The 22,698-nt window shown below is 43.0% G+C and overlaps 1 protein-coding gene across 6 annotated transcripts in view; it reads right to left on the bottom strand.

Annotated features, from left to right (window-relative positions):
- Positions 1-22,698, bottom strand: part of UBE3B (ubiquitin protein ligase E3B) — a 60,275-nt gene that overhangs the window by 33,668 nt on the left and 3,909 nt on the right. For 4 of the 6 annotated variants that reach the window (XM_030821338.1, XM_030821342.1, XM_030821341.1 and 1 more), the window contains exons 2-14: positions 22,500-22,604; positions 20,553-20,734; positions 20,286-20,406; positions 18,214-18,273; positions 17,710-17,814; positions 15,628-15,724; positions 14,291-14,376; positions 13,170-13,252; positions 6,384-6,489; positions 5,953-6,073; positions 4,491-4,668; positions 2,772-2,935; positions 1,126-1,293 (exon numbers count right to left, since the gene is read on the bottom strand). In XM_030821338.1, coding sequence (XP_030677198.1) covers positions 1,126-1,293; positions 2,772-2,935; positions 4,491-4,668; positions 5,953-6,073; positions 6,384-6,489; positions 13,170-13,252; positions 14,291-14,376; positions 15,628-15,724; positions 17,710-17,814; positions 18,214-18,273; positions 20,286-20,406; positions 20,553-20,713 — 1,450 coding nt within the window. In that variant the 5' untranslated portion in view covers positions 20,714-20,734; positions 22,500-22,604. The remainder of the gene's footprint in view (positions 1-1,125; positions 1,294-2,771; positions 2,936-4,490; positions 4,669-5,952; positions 6,074-6,383; positions 6,490-13,169; positions 13,253-14,290; positions 14,377-15,627; positions 15,725-17,709; positions 17,815-18,213; positions 18,274-20,285; positions 20,407-20,552; positions 20,735-22,499; positions 22,605-22,698) is intronic. The other 2 variants (XM_030821340.1, XM_012509987.2) reach the window with 1 other exon arrangement.

The raw sequence follows: 22,698 nt of genomic DNA, 5'->3' as shown, positions 1-22,698 counted from the left end.
TGCCTCCCAGGGGGCATTTGGCTGAATGCCAAATTTGGAGATATGTTTGGCTGTCATGCTGGTTGGGAAGGTGCTACTGGCATCTATGAGTAGAGACCAGGGCTGCTAAACATCCCAAAACACACAAGACAGCACCTCATGACAAAGAATGGGCCAGCCCAAGACATCCATAATGCTAAGGCTGAGAAATCCTGCTGTAGCCCAGGCCAACATCGTCTCTCAGCATTTTCATTCTCACAGTGCCCATCATTACATGACCCCTACTTTTTACTTGCTTATTTTCAGTCTCCCCACTACTAGAATACAATCCCCTTGGGAACGAAGAACTTGGCTCTTTCACCTCTGTATCCTCAGTGCCTGGCACCCAGGGGTGCTGGATAAATATTTGAAGAATGGATAAATAAATGTGAAAGAGAAGCAGTGATTTATGATGTTAAAAAATGTAAAATGCAGCAGAGAAGTTCTTAATCCTTCATGTAATAAAAGGCTTCCACGGTTTACAAAGGCCTTTTGTACTCGTAAGACCAATTCATAACAACAACTGTGCCGCAACCTAAAAGCCCGTGATGCCCAATTCTGTACTCACAGAGGGGACTTTCCTCCATGTTAAGCTAAAAAGGAAAATGTTGGGCATATCCATGTGATGAGACACCATGTAGCCAATAAAGATAAGGTTTTCAAAGAATTTGTGACATGGTAAAATGATTATTGGAAAGGAAAGGATAGTGCTGTATATTTCAATTTAAATATATTTATTTTATATGTGCAGTACACTCAGGCACAGTTGATTGTTTTTGGATTATGGAATTAAAAGTGGTTTTCTTCTTTTTTTTTGCAATCCTATCTTTTTTGCTTTTTTACTCAGAAAACAAAACCTTTTTAGAAGTAAATTCTACTTCATAATTAAAATAAGAGTCACAAAACAGGAATGAGATGGAAGTGCTTATGATTGAGGTTAGCATGAGCAATTTAACTGAGGTGGACCACTCTCTAAGAGGAACAGCTCAAAAATGCCCTCCTTCAGAATCTATTTTCAGAGTCAAAGAAGCCAGAAAAAAACATCGACTTTTGCTAAGACAAACTGCCAAATGTGAGAGGTGAAGAAGATGCCCTGGGACTGCGAACCTGTGAGTATCTGCAGCCGAATCTGTGTGAGAGTTGTCAGCGAGGTCTGGTAGAGGACACAGATGTTGCAAACCTTCTGGACTTCTGCAGAGTCGACCCGTTTACCCCCGACAGGCCTGAGAATATTCCGGACTGATGCCGACTTTTGAAAAGCACGCTTTAGGAGACCTGGCATGGAGAAAAGAAGACATGCGAGCAGCAGCTCAGCCAGCTGCCAAATCCCACCCTGGAAAAGGAAGAGCATTTCAATAAAGCTCTAAATGCACAGCCAGGCCAGACAGTGGGGCAACTCACTCAATTCAAGGCATTTCTTTGGGATAAATCAGAAAAACATTAACAACAGGTTTTTAGGTACAACACAAAGATCTCTTCAGAATACCCCAAAATTTCTCAGAATAAGCCAGGCATATTCAAATCTTACATGGCATTCTTATACTGGAAATCACCAAATTTCAAAACCCACAATGGTAAAAATTCAGAGGACTATATTAGGGGAAGAGGGGCAAAGGCAGGGGCCCTGGCTACATCTCTATTTTCTGTGCCTTTAGAGGGAAGTAAGGCGTGACAACCTCTAGTTCTGACACCTGGTTTTGAATGATATTCCACCTTTGTTTTCAACCTTCCCATTGATATCCTGCTGGAGTTACATTTGCTGAGCCCATGCTTACTGCCAGCTATGAGACAGAGTTTTGCAACACACTCAGTAGAAGAACAGACACCCTGAACCTGAAAACCCACCACAGGCAGGTAACTCTGTCAAATTACGCGTTAGTGGCCTTTCCATAACTTTTAATAAGAGTGTGCAACGAGAACCTTCCCATGGAACCCATTACCGACCCTGCGATAGGAAAGCCATAGCCCCGCCTGTGGTTCAGTGAGTGGCTCCTTTATAAGGAGTCCCACATGGGAGATTTATTTTCTTAAGAACTCAGAAAAGCTCTACTTCTAAGAAATTAGAAGAAAGCATCCACAGATCCCTTTTCATGTTGGTTTCTGAAACATTTCATGTTGGTTCACAGCCAAACTGAAGTTCACAGGTAGCTACAGTGGCCCTAATGGAACATATGTGTGTGGACATGCTTTTATGACCCAATCTTGATTGTGTTCACCTATTTCTATTTCCCCAATCCTTGTTTTCTATTCCTATGGGTTTTTTGTTTCGCTATATATGAACTTAGTGACCTAACAAGCCTCAAAATTGTTGTGGAACAAGCTAGAGGCCAGGTGTGGTGGCTCATGTATGTCATCCCAGCACTTTGGGAGACTGAGGTAGGAGGATCACTTGAGGTCAGGAATTGGAAACAAACCTGGGCAATAAGGTAAGGCCCCCATCTCTACAAAAATTAAAAAAAAAAAAAAAATTAGCCAGGCATGGCAGTACACGCCTGTAGTCCCAGCTATTATACTTGGGAGGCTGACATGAGAGGATCACCTGAACCTAGGAGTTAGAGGCTGTAGTGAGCTATGATCGTGCCACTGCACTGTAGCCTGGGCAATACAGTGAGACTCTATCTCTAACAACAAGAACAACAACAACAAAAACAAAGAGCATCCCACAAACACAGCACAACATCCATACAGGAAGAAACAGGAGCTGTACTTCAGCCAAGCGGAGCTACAGGGTTGGGCCTGCTCCCGCCACTCACTCTTCACTGGGAGCACATTCTGAGGGGATGCTGACTGTGCGTGGGCTGGCTCCTGGCTCTCCAGCAGCTTCTTGCTCAGAATGTCACAGAAGAAGATCCGGATCAGAGGCACCCCCCACAGGAACTGCAGCTGTTTGGTGATCAAGTGCATTGACTCGTTAAGGCTAGGAGAGAGCAGAGGAGACCTGGCCTGTTAGTTCCATCTGATGCAGGGCCAGGGCCACCCCACCCAGCTCCTAACGGCCTTCCACTGGGAGCTGTAGCTAGGACCTGGCACTCAACATGGCAAAGATTACAAAAATAAAAAGTGGAACTAACAAATCATTGCTGAGGGGCTGGTATGTCAAGGGCATTGACTCTTCACCTTGTCTGCTTTCCCCAGGTCCCCAGGCTCCATGAGTCACACTCTTCTTGAAGACACCTGCTACCACCCAAGTGACAAAAACAATCTTGTACCCCCTGCACTGCCTCCCTCCTCACAGCTGGCTTGCAGGTGGTGGGGGCCAAATCTAGATGACTAGCAGCCTCCTCAGTGTTTCCTTGCATTCCAGGGGTTCTTTGCCTGACTCCACACTGCACTCAGCATCCCTCAAATTCCTGGAATCTGCTGTCACCTTCCTGCTCAAGAAGGTGAGATGACACCCCTAATGGTTCCCACATTGACCATCATATTATTAATAGCCACCACCCCGAGCATGGCCAGGCCTGCCTGCTGGTAGGTGCTTCACATGCATTATCTCATTCAATCCTTCTAGAAAGCATATCAAAGGGAGGGTGAAAATTATCCCCAGGTTTCAGATGAGGAAAGCGAGGCAAAGCAAGTCGTCCAAGTCCCTCCAAGAAGAGGAAGTGGAGCGGAGAGCAGGCTGTCTGCGGAGGTGCTGCTCTGCTTCACTTACCTCCCACAGCCTCCTGACTCTCAGCACCTCCGCCCCATCCTCTTCAGGCTGAGGTGTCATGCTGGGACAGGCTGTTCCCTAGCAATGAGTCTTTTTAACTAGATAGGACCCAGGGATATCACTCAGGTACAACAAAAGAAAAATTGGGGGATTTCCTCCCCAGGCCTTTAGTTTTCTACTGCAAGGGTAACTGCCAGGGGCCCCAAGTCTTGAGGAGATATGTGAACAAGAAAACAGCTGGGCAGCAGAGCTAGTTCCTCTCCAGAAACCACTTTGTCTCAGCTCAGGTAGATATTTCAAATTCATGAAGCTGCACCTTACTTGATCTCCCTTCTTCTAGTCTAGTATTTCTCATGTTTTTAAGTTCGTAATTACACTTTTAAAAATTTATATTCCACCTCTTGAAAAGGATTTTGGGTGATTTCTATTCCCTTTGAATCATTTGTCTTGTTTTAGCATCTCCAAAATATGGCAGTCTAGTCAATCAATAAAAGTGACAGTGAAGAAGAAAAAACATTGATAAGGTCCATAACTGAATGGAAGGAACAAAATACAAAATAATAGGATTTCAATTTTGTAAAAAAGGATCAGTATTTCTAGATAGGAAAACTGACAGGATGTTCACTCAAGTTATCTTTGGTTTACAGGATAATGGGCTGGTTTTTATCCTTTGTTCTCACTCACACTTCATTAATATATAATGAATACGTATTATTTTTGTAATAATAAACAAAACACCACAAGCTGGAAGAAAGAAAGAAGGAAGAAGAAGATGGTGGGAGAGAGGCAGGAAAGACAGTGATTTGCATTTAGGACTCACCCATAATCCACAGATTGGGAGAACCAGCCAAGGACAGGATGCCAGTGGGTCAGGTTGGACTTCTTCTGGGACACGTACTTCTGACAGTAGCACAGCATCTGGGTGAGCAAACTCACGAACCCATCTGTCTCCTCCTCTAACACTCTGGGGCTGAGGGAGCCCAAGTGTAGAAGGTTGCCTACAGAGAGAGAAGGCTGGGTGTGATGGGCCCAGACAAACACTTTGGTGCCTCCCGGCCCTGCTCCCTGCCTGTGGCTCAGGTGCCCACATCCCATGTGCAGCAAGAAATTTCCACATAAGGGGCACCTGTCAATGCCGGAGGCTGCTGTGTGGTGCAAAGGTAAGAAACGGGCTGAGCTGACTTCAAATCCTGGCTATGCCACAGACAAGGTGAGCCGTGGCCGCCAACCCATGTCTCAAACTTGTTTCTTCATTTGTAAGATTGGAATGATGATCCCTACTCTCCATATGAGGATGAAGTAGCAGGTAAAATGTCAGGCACACAGAGGTAAGTGATATTTAGTTAGTATTACATTTTAATATTATATTAATGCTTAAAAATCAAGGGTCAACATAATAAATGGTCTTTGAAGAATATCTGAGTGTCCTGGGAAGTTGCTGTTATTCAACGTTCACCAGTTAGTCAACGTCACTCGTGTGAACACTTGCACCATAAAATCCTCATGAAATTTGGCCCCAGGGAAGTTTTTATCTCAAGTCTGTAATCTCGCAGGCTGAGGCGTGTGGATTGTTCAAGCCCAAGGAGTTCGAGACTAGTCTGGGCAACGTGGTGAAAAACCCTGTCTCCACTAAAAATACAAAAATTAGTTGGCCGTGGTAGTGTGCGCTTGTAGTCCCAGCTACTCAGGAGGCTGAGGTGGGATGATCACCTAAGCCCAGGAGGTCGAGGATGCAGTGAGCCATGACTGTGCCACTGCAGTCCAGCCTGGGTGACAAAGTGAGATCCTGTCTTAAAAAAAAAAAAAAAAAAAAAGCTTTTCCTAACTAAAATAAATGTAGGCAAGGAGAATTCTGTGCCTCTGCCTCAAATGCTTCTATTCACAAACCCTTTCTTCCATCTACAATGAAAACACTATAAAATAGGTAAAGCAGGCGCTGCTCTGATATAAGCCCCACCTAACTACTCCCTCCCTTCTCTCTTGAGATGAGAATTATCCAGGCAATTCACCACATTTTCACTTTTTCCTTGACTGCCAGGAAGCTAAAGGCTGACATCTAATGTTCATTAACAGTCACTTAACTAGTTTGCCAGGCTGGTATATTTTCCATGTGATTTTAATTTACATGTCTATTTTAACTGTCTATCTAAATATGTGTTTTTTATTGTAAGCACTTCCAATTACTACAAAGAACAACCAAATCTCTAGAATAGTGACAGGCAAAACACTTGGGCTTTCCCTGATGGCCAGGACACAATCAAGTTCCAGCTACGGATACTTACCCATTAGACAAAGTGTATGGCATCCTTCTAAACTTTCACATACATCACGGCATCGATCTTCGTCTCTTAAAAATATGATGAATTTACGAAGCATGTCATGGGATTCTAAAACAGTGAGGCGCTGCAAAGAATGGCAGATCGTTAAATCAGAAACTGCCAGGAACAGTTTCCTGTAGAGAGTGAACTTGATCACTTGCAGATCACCCGTGGTTATGCGGGATCTGCTAGCAAACACCAAGAAGAAAATGGACAGACGAGAACCCACTTCTTTGGGCTACTAACACAAGTGTGTCTATCACGGCCACTGGTCCCAAAGAATAATTAAAGGGAGGTGTGGAAATAAGCAGAGAAGCCATTTTACTTTCTAATGTCTAAGAAGAAAAACAAAAACACAATTGGGTTTTCGTGGGGAACTCACAGAGCCTGCTTACCTCAGGGGTCACTGTGCTGAGATGAGTCACCAGAGCAGGCACAGACATGATGTGGATGAGGAACGGCCGAATCAGATTGTCTGAGAACTGTGCAGCAATCACAGGGCTAGACACAGATAGATCCGCTCATTCAGACAGGTCTCTGTGTGCATCCAGAACAAAAGCACAACCCCACCAACGTGCTCAAATTCCTAGAAATTATTCTGCATGGGATTTCTGAGAAGACTGAAGGCTGAAACTGGGGACACACACTAGGGAAATGGGCAAGTCAGTGATGGTACAGTTGCTGATGCCATACTGTGCAGCTATGAAAAACCAGTTTTGAAATTTTACTGACATGAGAGAATGCTCATGCTATAATGAACTTTAAAAAAAGGCAAGATGAAAAACTATATACATGGAAGAGGAAGGAGTTTGTGATGGAGAGGGAGGGAAAAAAGGGGGGTTTTGGAGTGCTGGTATAATCGATTTCTCTATTGGGTGGTGCTTACCCAGTTACATTCACTCTGTGATAATTCACCAATAACTCACAATTCAGTTAAGCAGTTTATTTAAAAGTATATATACACTATAGATATACAATATATACATATATAGTGTACCTATAGTATATATACTATATATAAGTATATATATTGTATAATGTTTCGGAAATATAAACACAAATATAGATACATTTTTAAAAGATTGAGGACAGATAAAGTTAACAATGTATCTCTGGTTGTAGAATCATGAGAAATTTTTTTCTTTTTTATGTTTTTCTGCTTTATCTAGGTTTTCTACAATAAGCATGTATTGCTTCCATAATCAAAAAAAGATAAATACTATTAGATAAAATAATGATCCCTATCCCACATCATATATAAAAAATAATGAAATGAGCAACAGACCTAAATGCTAGTTTTATAACTAAAACTATAAAATTCTTAGAAGAAAACACAGGAGTAAAGCTTTGAGATTTCAGGTTAGGCAATGATTTCTGAGGTTATCACACTAAAAGCACAAGAGTCAAAAGAAAAAAACAGGTAAGCTGTGCTTCTTCAAAGTTTAAAACTTTTGTGATTCAAAAGACACTATCAAGAAAGTGAAAAGACAACCCATGGAACAGAAGGAAACACCTGCAGATCACTTGTCTGAAAAGGGACTTGTATCTAGAGCATATAAAGAACTCACAACTCTCATAAAAGATGAAACATCCAATTAAAAAGTAGACGAAGGATCTAAACATACATTTCTCCAAAGAAGATATACAAATGGTTAATAAGCACATGAAAAGATGTTCAACATCACTAACTACCAGTGAATTGTAAATCAAAACAACAGTGAGTTACCCCTGCACACCCACTGGGATGGCTAAATAAAAAAAGACAGATAACAAGTGGTGGCAAGGATGTGGAGAAACTGAAGCCCTCACACAACACTGCTCCTGGGAATGTAAAATAGCACAGGCACTCTGGAAAATAATTTGGCAATTCTTCAAAAGGTTAAGCATGGAGTTACCACATGACCCAGGGAAGTCTACTCCCAGGAATATGCACAAGAGAAATGAAAACACATGTTTACACAAAAACTTGTACATAAAGGTTCACAGCAGCACTATTTATAATAGCCAAAAAGTAAAAACAACTCAAATGTGGTATATCCATATAATGGAATATTATTTGGCCATAAAATGCATGAAGCACTGATCCATGCTACAACATGAATGAACTCTGATTATACTATGCAAAGTGAAAAAAGCCGGTAGCAAAAGACCACATGTGATGTGATTCCATTCATGTGAGATGTCCAGAACAGGCAAATCCAAAGAGATAGAAAGTAGATAGTTGTTGCCAGGGGTTCTGGGGAGAGGGGAAAAGGGAGTGACTGCTAATGGTTATTAGGTTTCTTTTCAGGGTGATAAAATATTATGCAATTAGATTGTGGTGATTTTTGGGAATAGGCCCCCAAAATCTGGCCATAAACTGGCCCCAAAACTGGCCATAAACAAAATCTCTGCAGCATTGTGACATGTTCGTGATGGCCATGATGCCCACGGCTGGAAGGTTGTAGGTTTACCAGAATGAGGACAAGGAACACCTGGCCCACCCAGGGCGGAAAACTGCTTAAAGGAGTTCTTAAACCACAAACAATAGCATGAGCGATCTGTGCCTTATGGACTTGCTCCTGCTGCAGATAACTAGCCAGAGCCCATCCCTTTATTTTGGCCCATCCCTTTGTTTCCCCATGAGGAATACTTTTAGTTAATCTATAATCTATAGAAACAATGCTTATCACTGGCTTGCTGTCAATAAATATGTGGGTAAATCTCTGTTCAAGGCTCTCAGCTCTGAAGGCTGTGAGACCCCTGATTTCCTACTGCATACCTCTATATTTCTGTGTGTGTGTGTCTTTAATTCCTCTAGCGCCGCTGGGTTAGGGTCTCCCTGACCAAGCTGGTCTCAGCAGGTGATGGTTGCACAACTCTGTGAACATACTAAACGCCAGGGAATGGTATGCTTTAAATGAATAAAGTGTATGAGATGTGAGTTAGACTTCAATAAAGTTATTTTTAAAAATCACTCAGAGGTCATGCAGAAAAAAAGGTAAGTGAACAACTTACAGAGGGGGAAAAAAGGTTTCTTCTAGCTAACGTGCTCCAATAGCAATGAGCAGAGGTGTTAGTGGTATTTAGGCTCTCAGAATTCACACTATATACTTTCACTTTCAAGAGTACCACTTTTGGGACAAGGATGTTTTATGAGGCTGAAATGCTGAAAATATCAGTACCTATGTTCACCACTTGTCTAGGTGAGACTAACCAACTGAGCTAACCTCTCTGATCTGAGTGGGGCACATGAAAAGAGAACCATGTTATTTTCTGCAGGTTAGAAAGAAGTTTAAAACAGAAGAGCACAATTCCCTAAACAGAAGAAAAGCAAACCACGAGAATGCTGCTAAAACTACAACCAGTCACTTCGCATTTGCAAGGAAAGGACTGCATCATTATAAGGGCACAAACGGCTGTGGCATTCTCTAAGGGTTCTCACAGAAACCTATGGATTCCATCCTGGGCCATATCCCTAAGTAACTTGGCCTGACTGACTGGAAGCGACGTATCAGTGGAAGCATTATAAGACTGCAGGGCTGCCTCAATGTTTGGAGGGGTGTGATCTTTTTAGTCTGCATGAGGCCAGACTCAAAAAACCACACACACTGCAAACACTCCTACAACTCCCTCAATTTCTTATTACCGATTTCCCCAGCATGAGGTCAACAGAATCTTTCTTTAGCCCACCTGTAGCTGTTGCATTTAAGTACCCCTGGGTGACAAAGTCTCTAAGTGAACTGCTTACTTGAATGTTTAACAGGGCTAGACATGGTGGGGGGTTGGGGAGAAGGATAAACAAAAGAGGTATGACTGACCCACAGTCCCTGCTAACAGAGAGCTCAGAGTACAACCAGGGAGCTGGGCAGGCATATGGGGAAAAACAGAAGCCACGGCTAGTGGGTACATGACTAAGTGCCTGCAAACTAGGGGTCCAGATAATCAATGCCATGGCAGTGTGATGGACAGGGCAAGTTTGGGAAGGTTCTATTTACTAAAAAAAATATATATTATTCTTAGAATACAAAATGTGTCCAACATGTGAGGCAAGTACAAAGAATAAGAAGAAAGAGTATGAGCTCTGGAGTTAAATAGCCTGGGTTTAGTTTCTGGCCTGGCCACTCCCTGCTGTGTGACCAAGAGAAAACAGTTTAACTTCTCTGGGCCTTAGCTTCCTTATCTATAAAATGGAGAAAAGCCAGGTGTGGTGGCTCACTCCTATAATCCCAGCACTTTTTGAGAGGCTGAGGAGTGAGGATCGCTTGAGGCCAGGAATTTGAGACCAGCCTGGGCAATATAGTGAGACCCTGTCTTTACAAAAATTTTAAAAATAAAAAAATTAGCTGAGCATCTGCCTGTATTCCTAGCTACACGGAAGGCTGAGGTGGGAGGATGGCTTGAGCCCGGGAGTTTGAGGCTGCAGTGAGCTCTGATCATGCCACTGCACTCCACTCTTGATGGCAAAGCATGACCTTGTCTCACAAATAAATAAATAAAATGGAGATAAGAGAATGTGGTGAGGAGTCAGTTAACATGTGTAAAAGTTTTAGAACAATGTGTGGCCCATGAATGTTAGCTATTCATATTTCAGGATTTAGTGATCACATCTCGGCACAGCACTGATGATTTTATAGACTTTCACTATATTCCTACATGATGAAACCACTGATATCTTATTTTAAAAGGTCCTGATTGTGTTCAATTATATACAAACATTCAGAGGGGAAAAGTACTATTTGGGAAAAAGGCTTTAGACTAGCCTGGCCTTAACAAGTGATTCAATGGAATCTAATACATACGGAGAAGAAAAACTACAAGGATGGCTGCTGGTTATATTCTTAAAGGAGAATTTAAGTGTGGCAGAATGACTGGATGTGAGCATGTTGGTGAATCATATGTGAATTACAACCACACCGGGACAGGAGAGGGATGCTGGACAGGAAAGAAAGGTGAGGTGCTCCTAGAGCTTGTGTCTCTGGAGGTGGAGGGGGATGCAGAGCTGCTCCTGAGCTTGAGAGTTCAGGCCTCAGTGTGCTGACCTTCACTGTGTCTGCCAGAGGACAGTGGGCAATGCTGCTGGAAAGAGCTGCCCCACAAGGTGACTTGGGTAGGGACAGTTGCAGTGAATCTGTTTCTTAGGCTTCTGGGAAAACTTATTTGTATCTAGACATTAGGGCTTATTAAATACAACTCACGTAACTTCTCTAAAAGTATGAAATGAAGGCACAATTGTTGATTAGATAATTAGTTAAGATACTTCCGTAACTCATGATAGCATAACCGGTTACATCCTATTCTTCTGTGTGAGGGTCTAGCCTCTAGAGGCATGTGGTCTAACATGGTAGCCACGGGCTATATGTGGCTACTGAGCACTTAAAAATGTGGCTGGTCCAAATTCAGATGTGCTCTAAGTACATACCAGTTTTGAAGACTTGGCATGAAGAGAAAAATATAACACATTATTTAATTTTAATTAAAATAATTTTAAAATATTGATTACATGTAAAAATAACATTTTGGATATATTAATTTAAATAAAAACATATCATTATACTAAATTTCCCTTTTATTTTGACTTTTTTGTTTTTTGAGACCAGGTATCACTCTGTCATCCAGGCTGGAGAAGCTCAATCATGGCTAGCTGCAGCCTTGACTTCCCTGGCTCCAGTGATCCTCCCACCTCAGACTCCTGAGTAGCTGGAACCACAGGCACATGCCACCATGCCCAGCTAATGTTTGTATTTTTTGTAGAGACAAGGTTTGGCCATGTTGCCCAGGCTGGTCTTGAACTCCTGAGGTCAAAATGATCTACCCACCTCGGTCTCCCAAAGTGCTGGGATTACAGGCATGGGCCACCGCGCCTGGCCTCTTTTGGCTTTTTAAATGTGGCTCTAACTATATTTCCATTGGACAGACCTGCTCTAGGTCAGCCCTGTCCAACAGAACTTTCTGTGATGCTGGAAGTTTTCTATATTTGTGCTGTCCCAAACAATTGCCACTAGTTACATGTGGCCGCTGAGCATTTGAAATGTGGCTAATGCAACTGAGGAAGTGAATTCTTCATTTTATTTAACTTAAATGAATTTTCATTTAAACAGCTCCCTGTGGCTAGTGGTTAGTGGAAAGCACAGTCTAGACCAGGTGTTTATAAACTATGGCCTATTTTTGTAAATAAAGTTTTACTGGAACACAGTCATGCTCATTTGTGTACGTACAATCTACGGCTGCTTTCAAGATGCAATGGCAGAGTGGTTGTGACAGAGGCTGTATGGCCTATAGAGTTGAAAATATTTATCCGGCTCTTTCCAGAAAATTTGGCCAATCCATGCTCTAGCCCATCATTTTCCAAATAGGTTTTCCATGGAAAATGATTTCATGAGATATCAACAGCATCCAAAAAACAAGGCAGGGGTATTCCATGCTCAGATATATTTGGGCCAACCCCGGGTTAAATAAGCCCATGGGGTCCTGCTAGCATAGCAGGACTTCTCAGAGCTCTCAGCATGAAGGTGTACTGTAGATCCATAGATGGGTGCAGAGCAGGCAGCTTTCACCAAGCTGGTTCCACCATGACACTCTTCCTTCCAGGATCTTTTATTAACATCTCCCCAAGCTAGTGTTCCCCTCGACAGTTTAAACATGTTCTGGACCTATGAACAAGCATAGTGTTTTACATTTGGCAATTCTCAGAATTGCAGGTATAATTTCCACAAGGAATTACTTAGCTTCTTCAGTACTTGACATCTCCAAACTAAGTGAAGGCAAATATCACCTCTTCTCTGGTCCTCCAAATTCTAACATTTTACATGCGTGTTCACATTATTTCCTTAATCCTCTCACCCTGCCCTTTGCTGGGCTTCTTCTGGCTCCTAGGTTTTTTGTTTAGTCAATTAAAACTTCAAAAGAAAATATGATTGCATCTTGGCCTCTTTTAGATAAACGAAATTCATTTTGAATAGTTTCCAAAGATCACAATGCAATAATATTCAGGGCTGAAGATTAAGAAATATTCAAGACTGAAGATTAAGAAAAAGTTTGAGCAGTCACAAATGTGTTCACTTTCATTAAGAACAATGCTTCCCGTAAATTCTGACAAAGTGGGCAAGTCTATATCTAACACCAGTAACGAGAGAAAGAAAAACCAAGAGGAGGAAGCATTCAAGAACATGCCAACACCTCAGCTATGGTTTCTTACTCACCGTAACGCTAGAGAAAAGGCTGCTGTTAAAGTGCCTTTGGATAGACAAGGACGGGGTCTTGCCAGGCCACGGGTTAACAATATCTGAAAAGAACGTTTTAATGGGTCAGACGATGATACCAACTTTATATTCATTTGTACATAAAAAAGCAAAAAAGTAAACTGAGTGCTTCAGATAAAAAAAACTGTATCGTGAGCCAGGCATGGTGGCTTGTGCCTAGAGTCCCAGCTCAGGAGGCTGAGGCAGGAGGATTCCTTGAGGCCAGCCTGGGTGACGGAGCAACCCTGTCTCTTAAAAAACAAACAAACAAGCAAACAAAAAAAACCGTATGCAGTGTTTTTATAAAAGGAAAGGGAAGAAAGTGTTGGGTAACGAGGTTAACTCTACCACTCTTTCTCTAAATATTATGGTTAGAAATTCTTTAATAATAAAGTTAAAAAAACAGCTAATAAAAATAATGCCAGACTTAAAATTTAAAGACACCATATTATTTTAGAAGCCGTTTAATTATGGTGTGAAGTAGAAGTTCCTCTAGCGAAACAACTGCCAGTCATACCAGCTTCTGCCAACAGACCACCTCACAGGGTTGTTGTGAGGAACATATGAAACCAAATCAGGAAACAGCCCATCACAGCACTAGGGAGAAGGAAGGGCAAAGTCAACATTACTTCTCAAACTCAAGAATTCCACAGTACCTTTAAACAGCAATCAGGCTTTCTTAACAATTCCCTAGAGGTATGATCTGGCACAACAAGGTACAAAGTGGAAAGGGCTGTTTGAGGACACAGAGCTAGAAATACGATTCTAGGCATCAACCAAGAAGGAATCTGAGGGAACAAGCCCTGAGGTCTCCTTCCAGAGTTTAAATGTCAAAAGACTGGATTACCCTTGTAGCCAAAAATGTAGAGCATTCAAGGGATCCCAGCACCACTGTCCTCCCTTTACCTGACCCACAAGTGAGACAAGGCAGGGGAAGGAAGAAGAGGACAGCAGGCATCAAGCTCTTCCTATGAAAAGCGTTTCTGAGGAGGGCACCAGGTATGCTGAACGCAAATGTAAAAATCCAAGCGCAAGTGTTGGAGAGTGGAGAAGTCGCACATTGGGGGGCAGGAGTCACAGACCTGCAGCACAGAATAAAATCCATGCTGGTTGAGATGTCCCATTATATTTGCACAAATGTGGTTCATCGCTGGTCGAAGACTTTCACCTAAAGAAAGAAAACAGTGAGAACAAAAAAGTCTCTTGCCATAATGTGACCTGTTTATGTGGGACAGGAAATTGTGTCCCACATCTGAGGCCCTAAGAAATGAGATACCCCCTGGCTTGCCTCCCTTTTCCCTTAGGTCTGGTGCCAGAGCACAGGGAGGGAATGCATATCTGGAACTCTCTCTCTCCTGGAAGGCCTGGCTCAAGTGTCACCTCTTGGGTGATGGGTCCTCTCACACCCCTAGCCAGAAGTGACGTCTCTGGCCTCTGAGCTCCTGTAGCACCTTTTCTAATTCCCTCCTAGGGCCTGGCACTGTCTTCTCCAGGGGGATGCCTACTCTCCTCAATGGGACATGAGCTTCCCGGCAGGGCCCAGAACTCAACAATTTTTGGGTTCCCCCCAAGAGGCCAGGGTCATGCCTGAAATAAACCCTCCTTGCTGACCTGGAGCCTTTGCATACAGTTTCCCCTGCTTTCCGTTTCATCCCTGCTCTTCGCTCTGTGAATACTAGCTCTCTCTCCAGCTCTCAGCTCACACACCACTTCTTCAGGAAAGCGAGAGCCCCAGACCAAGCAAGGCCCCCCCACCCTACTGGACACTCTCATTTCTCTTGCATGCTTCCTTCCAAGCACTTACCACATTATTGTCATTTTATATCTATGAGCAACATCTATTTAATGCCTGTTTTCCTCATCGGACTTTAAGTTCTGTGAGGAAGGGGGCACCTGAAGTCCCTGGAGGGCAATGCCCCTTTCTGTTTTGTTTATCTCTGTCTTCAGCGCCTAGAGGCATCTGGCATGTATGGGCTACTTGTTGAACAGATGAATGAAATGACCATATGAAACACATGGGGCTAACGACACTTACCAGGGAAGGAAGCAGTTTATAATGCAAATTTTATGGGCAAAATAGAATTATTCACAACCTAATGATTTTCCAAGTAAAATGACAAGGCTTAAGTGAATGTTATCACTTGGAGGCTAAGGCACTGTGGGAATTATAAAAATTAAAATCAGAAGAACCATGTCTTTAAACGTAAATTCAAAGAAGGGTCAAGTACAACATACAATGCTGAATGGATTCTGGATACTGCGATGCAGTCTGATGGTCAGTGCCAAGGGCATCCTCATTTGTATGGTCTCAGGGCCTTCCCTGAGGCTTGTGGCAAAAATGCTTCTTACAAAGGAAAAAAGGTCCCCGAGCTCTCTGGAAACGTTGGTTAAAGAACATTTTGAAGCAAGTCCCACAGACCTTTTCCCCGAAGAATTTTCCACGTTGAAGTGTCTGTGAAGGTGACAAGCATCGTGAGGTACAAGGTGATGAGTCGGGAGTCCTGCAGGATTTCAGGCTGGAAACAATAAACACAGCAAGATTGAGACACATGTCCTCTGATTCCAGACAGTGAAGTGTTCACTTTACAACTGCTCTACAGGCACTCAGCCTGGAATCACTGAGTCAGGATTATAAGTCAGTCTTAATTCTTTTTCTCTTGGGCAGTGACCACTCCAGGAGTTAAATAACAGGGAATTTGGCACTCTAGTGTCTGACCATGGAATCATATATTCTTGGGAATGGAGAATTGAGAATCCCTAGGAAACAAGATGACCAGGGCTGGTTTTCTGTATGTACACATGCCTGCCTGTCTGTCTGAACTCTGCAGCAACAGAGCAGAAATGCAATTGAGCATGACTGGGACTCTGGGCTCAGCCTTCTGACTTCACCACTTACTAGCTGCGTGAGCTTAGGCAAGTTTCTTAACCTCTCTGTGCCTCAGTTTCCTCATCTGTTGACCAGAAATAGTAACACTGCTTTCCTCATAGGGTTGTTGTGAGAAATAAATGGATTAATGCATACGATGCACTAAGAACAGTGTCTGGCACATAGATAACTCCATGTAATGTTGGCTGCTGTTCTAATTTTGATGACAGTTCATTGTTTCACCAAGTGTAAGTCAAGCAAAAGGCCTGACTGCTTTCTAGGCCCACAGACCCTATAGCAGGTCCACCTGGAAGGGACCTCAGAGACAACCTTGGAGACCACTGAGTTCAAATCTCTAAGCTCATCAACAGTAAGAGAGGGGAAGCAGCTTGTTCAAGGCCATGTGGGAAATGAACAGCGGAATCAGGACTGAATTTCACATATTCCTGGCTCCAGAGTCAGGGCCCTTTTTCTCCTGACGTCTGTTTCTTTGCATAAACTTTTTTTGTTTGTCCAAAATAGAAAAGCCTCTCCTCAAAGAGCAGTCTGTTGTGGAATGTACACACAGAGGGCAGATAAGCAAGGATCTGCCTGGCTTGCGTGCAGGTAGGGAAATACCCTGCCCACTTGGCCCTAAGGCATTCTGGTGGACTCCCAGGGCTCCGAGGAACATAGTGTGGAAACCCTGCCCTGAGCCATGTCTCACCTGACAAGCCAGGCGTGGCAAGAGCCATTCCTGAGCACCCAAAGAGGGATGGCTGGGAATGGATTATTATTGGGGTGGGGGGCAGTCCGGGGACTTTCGTTCCATTACTGAGCTGCTATCTGTGTCCTTGCCAAGCCTTTGTCCCTGAAACCTCTCTCTCCCTATATGCAAAGTGGAAGAGGCCCCTGTATATGTCTGCTCACACCCCCGTACATCCTTTTCAGAACACTGAAGGGGGTAGGGGAACATAGGACCAGGCTGGGCCAGTGGCAGCACCCCATTCCTCTTGCCACTGTGACTGGTTCAGAGATGAACCCAGGATTCCACTGGACCTACAAGAAACCGGGATTGTTGAACTGGTCGGGAGGCCTCTCCTTCCGTTGGTCAAGACAGAGTAACAATATAAAGTCAAAACTGCTGGTTGCCATCGTTACAGCAGGAAAGGACAAGGTGACCCCAAAAGGGAGCAGGGATGAGAGAAAAGAATGAGAGGGAGAATCCAGAACCCCCTGGCTCTCCTTACCCCAGCTGCCACGTTACTGAATATATTCTACAGCACAACGTTCCCTTCCTTGCTTAACCGGTAGGTGATACTAGCTGTGCTCACGTTGGGCTTCTGTACTTTTAACAAGAGGCCTGACTAGTGTAATAATGTAGATCATAAAGTACCGATTACATTAAATGAACGTGAAGGAAAGTGACAGATTCCCTGGCATGGAGGCTGTGGCGTGGCAAGCGGGTTAAGGGTCCAACACACACCAAAGGAGGGCTCATATTGATAACAGCATCAAAATTCCTCTCTTTCAGAACAGTGGCTCAACTAGCAACTCTGGTTGATAGGGACTCTGAAAATATCAACTAAAGTCTACGGGTGAAAATGACATATTTACTGTTTCTGGTTTTGCCTTTTTTTTTTTTTTTTTTTTTACCTTGAGCTGCTTGAGAAAATCACAGCAGTACCACAGAATGCTCTTGATCTGTTTAATCCAAAGGAGGGTGAGGTCCTTAGAACAAGACAGGGACACATACCACACCTATAGGTGGGAAAAAGAGGAATGTCATGGGCTATTATAGAGATCATATCACATATGCTCTAACTGTTGGAACTGGACCTATTAGTTAGGTCCAGTGCCAGATAAAGCAGTGTACCTGAATGGATGAATAAGCTGTAAACAGGACTTATTTTAACACTAAATGCAAAGACAAAATAGCCTAGTAAGAAAATTTACTATCCTGTGTTGTGGCAAGAGCAGAATGTAGCTACTTGGATCACGAAGAAACTAAGGAATCATTTGTACTTCGGTAGTGTTTTCCATCCACTACTTATTTGCATTTGTGTGTGAATTGGGCCTAACATTCAACAGGAACTTTCAGAGCCCAGTAGGCTGGCCCTTAAGAGCTTGTGGGAGACACTGCGGCTCCCGTCCACTTACCTTAGGCTCATTCTCAGCATCCATGCTGCTCAGGATGCTGCGACACAACTTCTCAAATCTCTGCAAAGAGACACACTGGGGATTATACATTCCCACAACCCATCAAAAAGTGAAAACAAAGAAAATAAGCCTTCGGCGGGTACCTGGCACGTGCAGGTATTATGCCAGGTGATTCACACATAATCACATGCAGTTCCTTCCTACAGATGAGGACACTGAAGATCATAAAGACTAAAGGGTTCTCCATCTGGTGGCCCAAGAGCTGGAGGAACCCTATAGAAATGTTTTAGAAACTGGTATATTTCACATAAAAATCCAAATTGAGGCTTCTTTCAAAAAACAGTATCAATCTGGCAAACTGGACTTGGATTCCTGCAGGTCTGCTGCTGTCTCCTCGACTGTGTTCGCCAGTTTACCGTTTCTTAAGCACCATGGATACTGACTTTTGCCTCACAGACAGTAGCCAAAGGCTGCTGTATCATCACTTTTATCCTGTAATGCCAAAGGAAGAAAAGTGGAAACTAGAAAACAGGTTCCATTTTGGCTACACCAATCCTGGATCCGCCCTTAAACCACGTGATATTGGGCAGGCTGCCCTATCACGCTGAGCTGCAGTCTCCTTCTCTGTAAGATGAGGGTCACCTCCTCCAGCTTATCTGTCCTCATCTACGTAATCATGTGTTCACTGCCTGCATAGTCCTCCTTCTCTTGCTGGGCTATGAGCTCCATAAGCGTAGAGATCTTGCCCATCCTGTTTCCTCCCAAGGGCCCAGTGCCTAGAGAGGGTTGGCACAATGTGAAGCTTAGCAATAGCAAATGTCTAACAGCTAGTAACATGGAGACATGCCTCAGTGGCATTGTTAGTACTATTACAGATAACTAGCTGCTTTTCTAGGATTATATTTTTCAGGCTGATCATTCTAATCCCTAAGGTGCAAAATGGCACCTTTTGTATGATTTGCAGGATATTTAAAAAATTTCAAATTGATTGCCAAGATTTACAAATTAGAACACTGATGGTGGCTCACGCCTGTAATCCCAGCACTTTGGGAGGCTGAGGCAGGTGGATCACTTGAGTCCAGGAGTTTGAGACAAGCCTGGGCAATATGGTAAAACCCTACCTCTACAAAAAATACAAAAATTTGCTGTGCATGGTGGCACACACCTGCAGTCGCAGCTACTCAGGAGGTTGAGGTGGAAGAATCATTTGAGCCTTGGGAGGTGAGCTGTGATAGTGCTACTGCACTCCAGCCTGGGAAACAGTGAGACCCTGTCTCAGAAAATGAATGAACGAATGAACATCGAGCATAAAGACTCAGATCTTTGGCATCTCTTTAAAAAAAAAAAAAAAAAAAAAAAATCAGAGGCTGGGTGCAGTGGCTCATGCCTGTAATCCCAGCACTTTGGGAGGCTGAGGCAGGCAGATCACAAGGTTAAGAGATTGAGACCATCCTGGCCAAGATGGTGAAACCCCATCTCTACTAAAAATACAAAAATTAGCTGGGCGTGGTGGCACGCGCCTATAGTTCCAGCTACTAGGGAGGCTGAGGCCAGAGAATTGCTTGAACCCGGGAGGTGAAGATTGGCAATGAGCTGAGATCGCGCCACTGCATGCCAGCCTGGCGACAGAGCGAGACTTCGTCTCAAAAAAAAAATCAGAGTATGAGTCCACCACCGAGCTGTGTAGTAGCTGCTCCCCGTGGATGCGGCAGGCCACAGACCCTGCTATTCCCTTTGATGTCCTCACCACTGCTGCCTGTCAGTTACCGTTTAATATGATTTGTATTTTGTATTATGTTTTATCTCATATATTTTTTTTACTCATTTACCTAAACTTCCTGGCTCTTGCATGCATCTGAGTTCAACTTGTGCTTATAACGGTCAATGTGAAAAGATTCCTAAAAGCACTGGGCATAATCCCTCCAAAACAGGTCCCAAGAAAACAAAAGAGACAGGATGTGAGGGTGACAGTAATTACCTCATAAAGCTGCTATAAGAACTGAGTTAATATCAATAATTACAGAAGATCTGACATATGGAAGTATTATACATGTTTGCTATTATCGTTTTACCTCATTATCCTCTTTGATCCTGAATAAGAACAGCAGTTTCCTGGCAATCTTAAAAATACAAAGTCCACTTCTTTTAGTGGACTCAGGGTCATCTGCTTTAAAAAAGTCATCAATCTCTCTCCTAGAAAGGAAAGGGCAAAAAAAGACATTTTAAATTAAGAGCTTGTAGGACCTGGAAGGCTTTTCAAGTGCTCTAGGAAAAAACTCATGTATCTGCTATTAATTGGGAGCCAGAGAAGCATGTGCTAGGGAGATCCTAGCCCTTACCTGATATCTCTCTGCAGTCGACTCCGACAGAGAAAACTCCGGACATGGGCCTGGATCACGACAGCTGCCCGCTCCCGCTCCTTCTGCACAAGCCTTTCTTCTCGTGCCTGACGGGCTCTATCGATGAACCATGCTCTCGAGGTCTGAGACAAGGTGAACATGTTTGCAAACTTGCACAAACCCTGCAAGGAAAATGGGCAAGTAGGTGTTGTAGATTGTTGTGTGAAAAACACACATAGAAAGGGGCTCAAGAGCAGAGTGTGGGCAGGGACCTGGGCAGCAGAGATACTCAGTACCTGTCAACACCCTCCAAAGTGCTAACAGCTCTCCGGCACAAGTCCCGACCTCCTATAGGTTCTTTCATGCAACTCGCCAAGACCAGGGATGCTACATCCTATATTAAATAATCACATTTTCTTAAGGGAAAGAGCACAGCACCTGGCATAGGATAAGGGCAGGCCCAGCTTTACGAATTAACAAAGAATGAATCAGTCCCACCCGTAAAGCTCTAATTCAAACCAGGTATCCTATAGGTCAAAGATTCCCAGATACTTGAATTTTCTGGAGTAGTCCATAGTATTTGGGAAACCAAAACTGAGAACTCAGCTTTTATTTTGCCAAGTAAGGACTCGAGGGAAAAATCAAACATGATTATTTGCTGTCATCATCATTGTATTCATCCATTCACTAAACAAATATTTACCAGTGCATACTTTTTGACAGCACACAAAAAAGAAAGGGCCATTTTAACATTAACAAAGCAAAAGGTACACACTTCAGAATGCAAGACAGTCCATTACATTGAAGATATTTGGTTTTATGTATAGCTTATTCCACTCTCCTTAACAGTTACCATCCTGCCAAGAACCAGTGAAGACTTTACTGCAGAACTGGTCCTGTCCACTAACAGGCACTTTTCTGAAGAGAAGCTCTAAATTATATACTCAGTTTTTATCTAAATCACCAGTAACTGTGAACGGCTTTTGCTAGCAGCCTAAAGCACACAGCACTGACCCACGGAGGCTCCCATACCGAGATGATTTCTTTAGATGCTTGATGACTTTGCGATTCTATACAAGATGCACCATCAGCCCAGTTAAAAACACTGAAATGAAGTATTCAGAAATCCAGACTTCCAGAAAACAATTTCTCTACCAGGCTACTTTACTCAAAGTAGCACCCACGTGAAAATATCATCCAGAGTAAAAAGATGGATGGCTAGAACTAGGGGCCATCCATCCTAAGTGAAATAACTCTGAAACGGACAGGTAAATACTGCATGACCTCACTTAGAAGTGGGAGCGAAACAATGGGCCCACATGGACAAACAGAGTGGAATAAGACAATGGAGACTCCAAAAGGTGGGAGATGGGACAGGGGTAAGGATTGAACAATTATTTATTGGTACAATGTTCACCATTCAGGTAAAAGCCCAGACTCCACCATTATATAACATATGAATATAAGAAACCTGTACCACCTACATCCATACAAAGAAATTTAAAAATTATTAAAATAAACATTGGACTTCATAATATTATCTCCTAGAGGTATTAAATGAATTACATGTTACTGAAAGGCATTTAATAAGTGTGCTCTATTATTAGTATTAATAAGGACAATAAAATAATACCCTTTTATAATCAAAAAAAAGTTGGTGCTAACCTCCCACCACATGAACATGTCAAGGGACCTCTGTGACTCCTTCTCAACAGTGATCTGTCAAACATCATCAGTAATCCTTGAAACAAACTAACAGAGCCCACTTGACCACAGGAGGGAAGGTATTAGGTTGGTACAAAAGTAATTGTGGTTTTCAACTTTTTTAAAAAAACACTAAGTCGTAATTACTTTTGCATCAACCTATAAAAGGCTTGGAGAGAAAAGGTAGCCATCTTTGGAATCATTTACTCTTCCTGCCCCAGCAGTAAAGTCTGGAGATCTCACCTGAGGACCTGCCTGTGTCGCAGAAATGCCAGGTAATCATTAGTGATCTTGCACAGGACTCGTGGCTAAGAACAGCTTCTCTTCAGAAAAGCTTGTTATTTTTTTCTGGCAGAAGCAGAAGAAAAAAAATCCAGACTCAGGGTTAGATTTTATAGGTGTGGTATCATACATCTTTCTCACTGAGTAAAAATAATAACTA

Source organism: Nomascus leucogenys, chromosome 10, assembly GCF_006542625.1.
Source record: "Nomascus leucogenys isolate Asia chromosome 10, Asia_NLE_v1, whole genome shotgun sequence".
In the NCBI taxonomy this organism is placed as follows: Eukaryota; Metazoa; Chordata; class Mammalia; order Primates; family Hylobatidae; genus Nomascus; species Nomascus leucogenys.
Note: the sequence above shows the minus strand (reverse complement) of the source record. Positions and strands in the feature narration are given on the sequence as shown.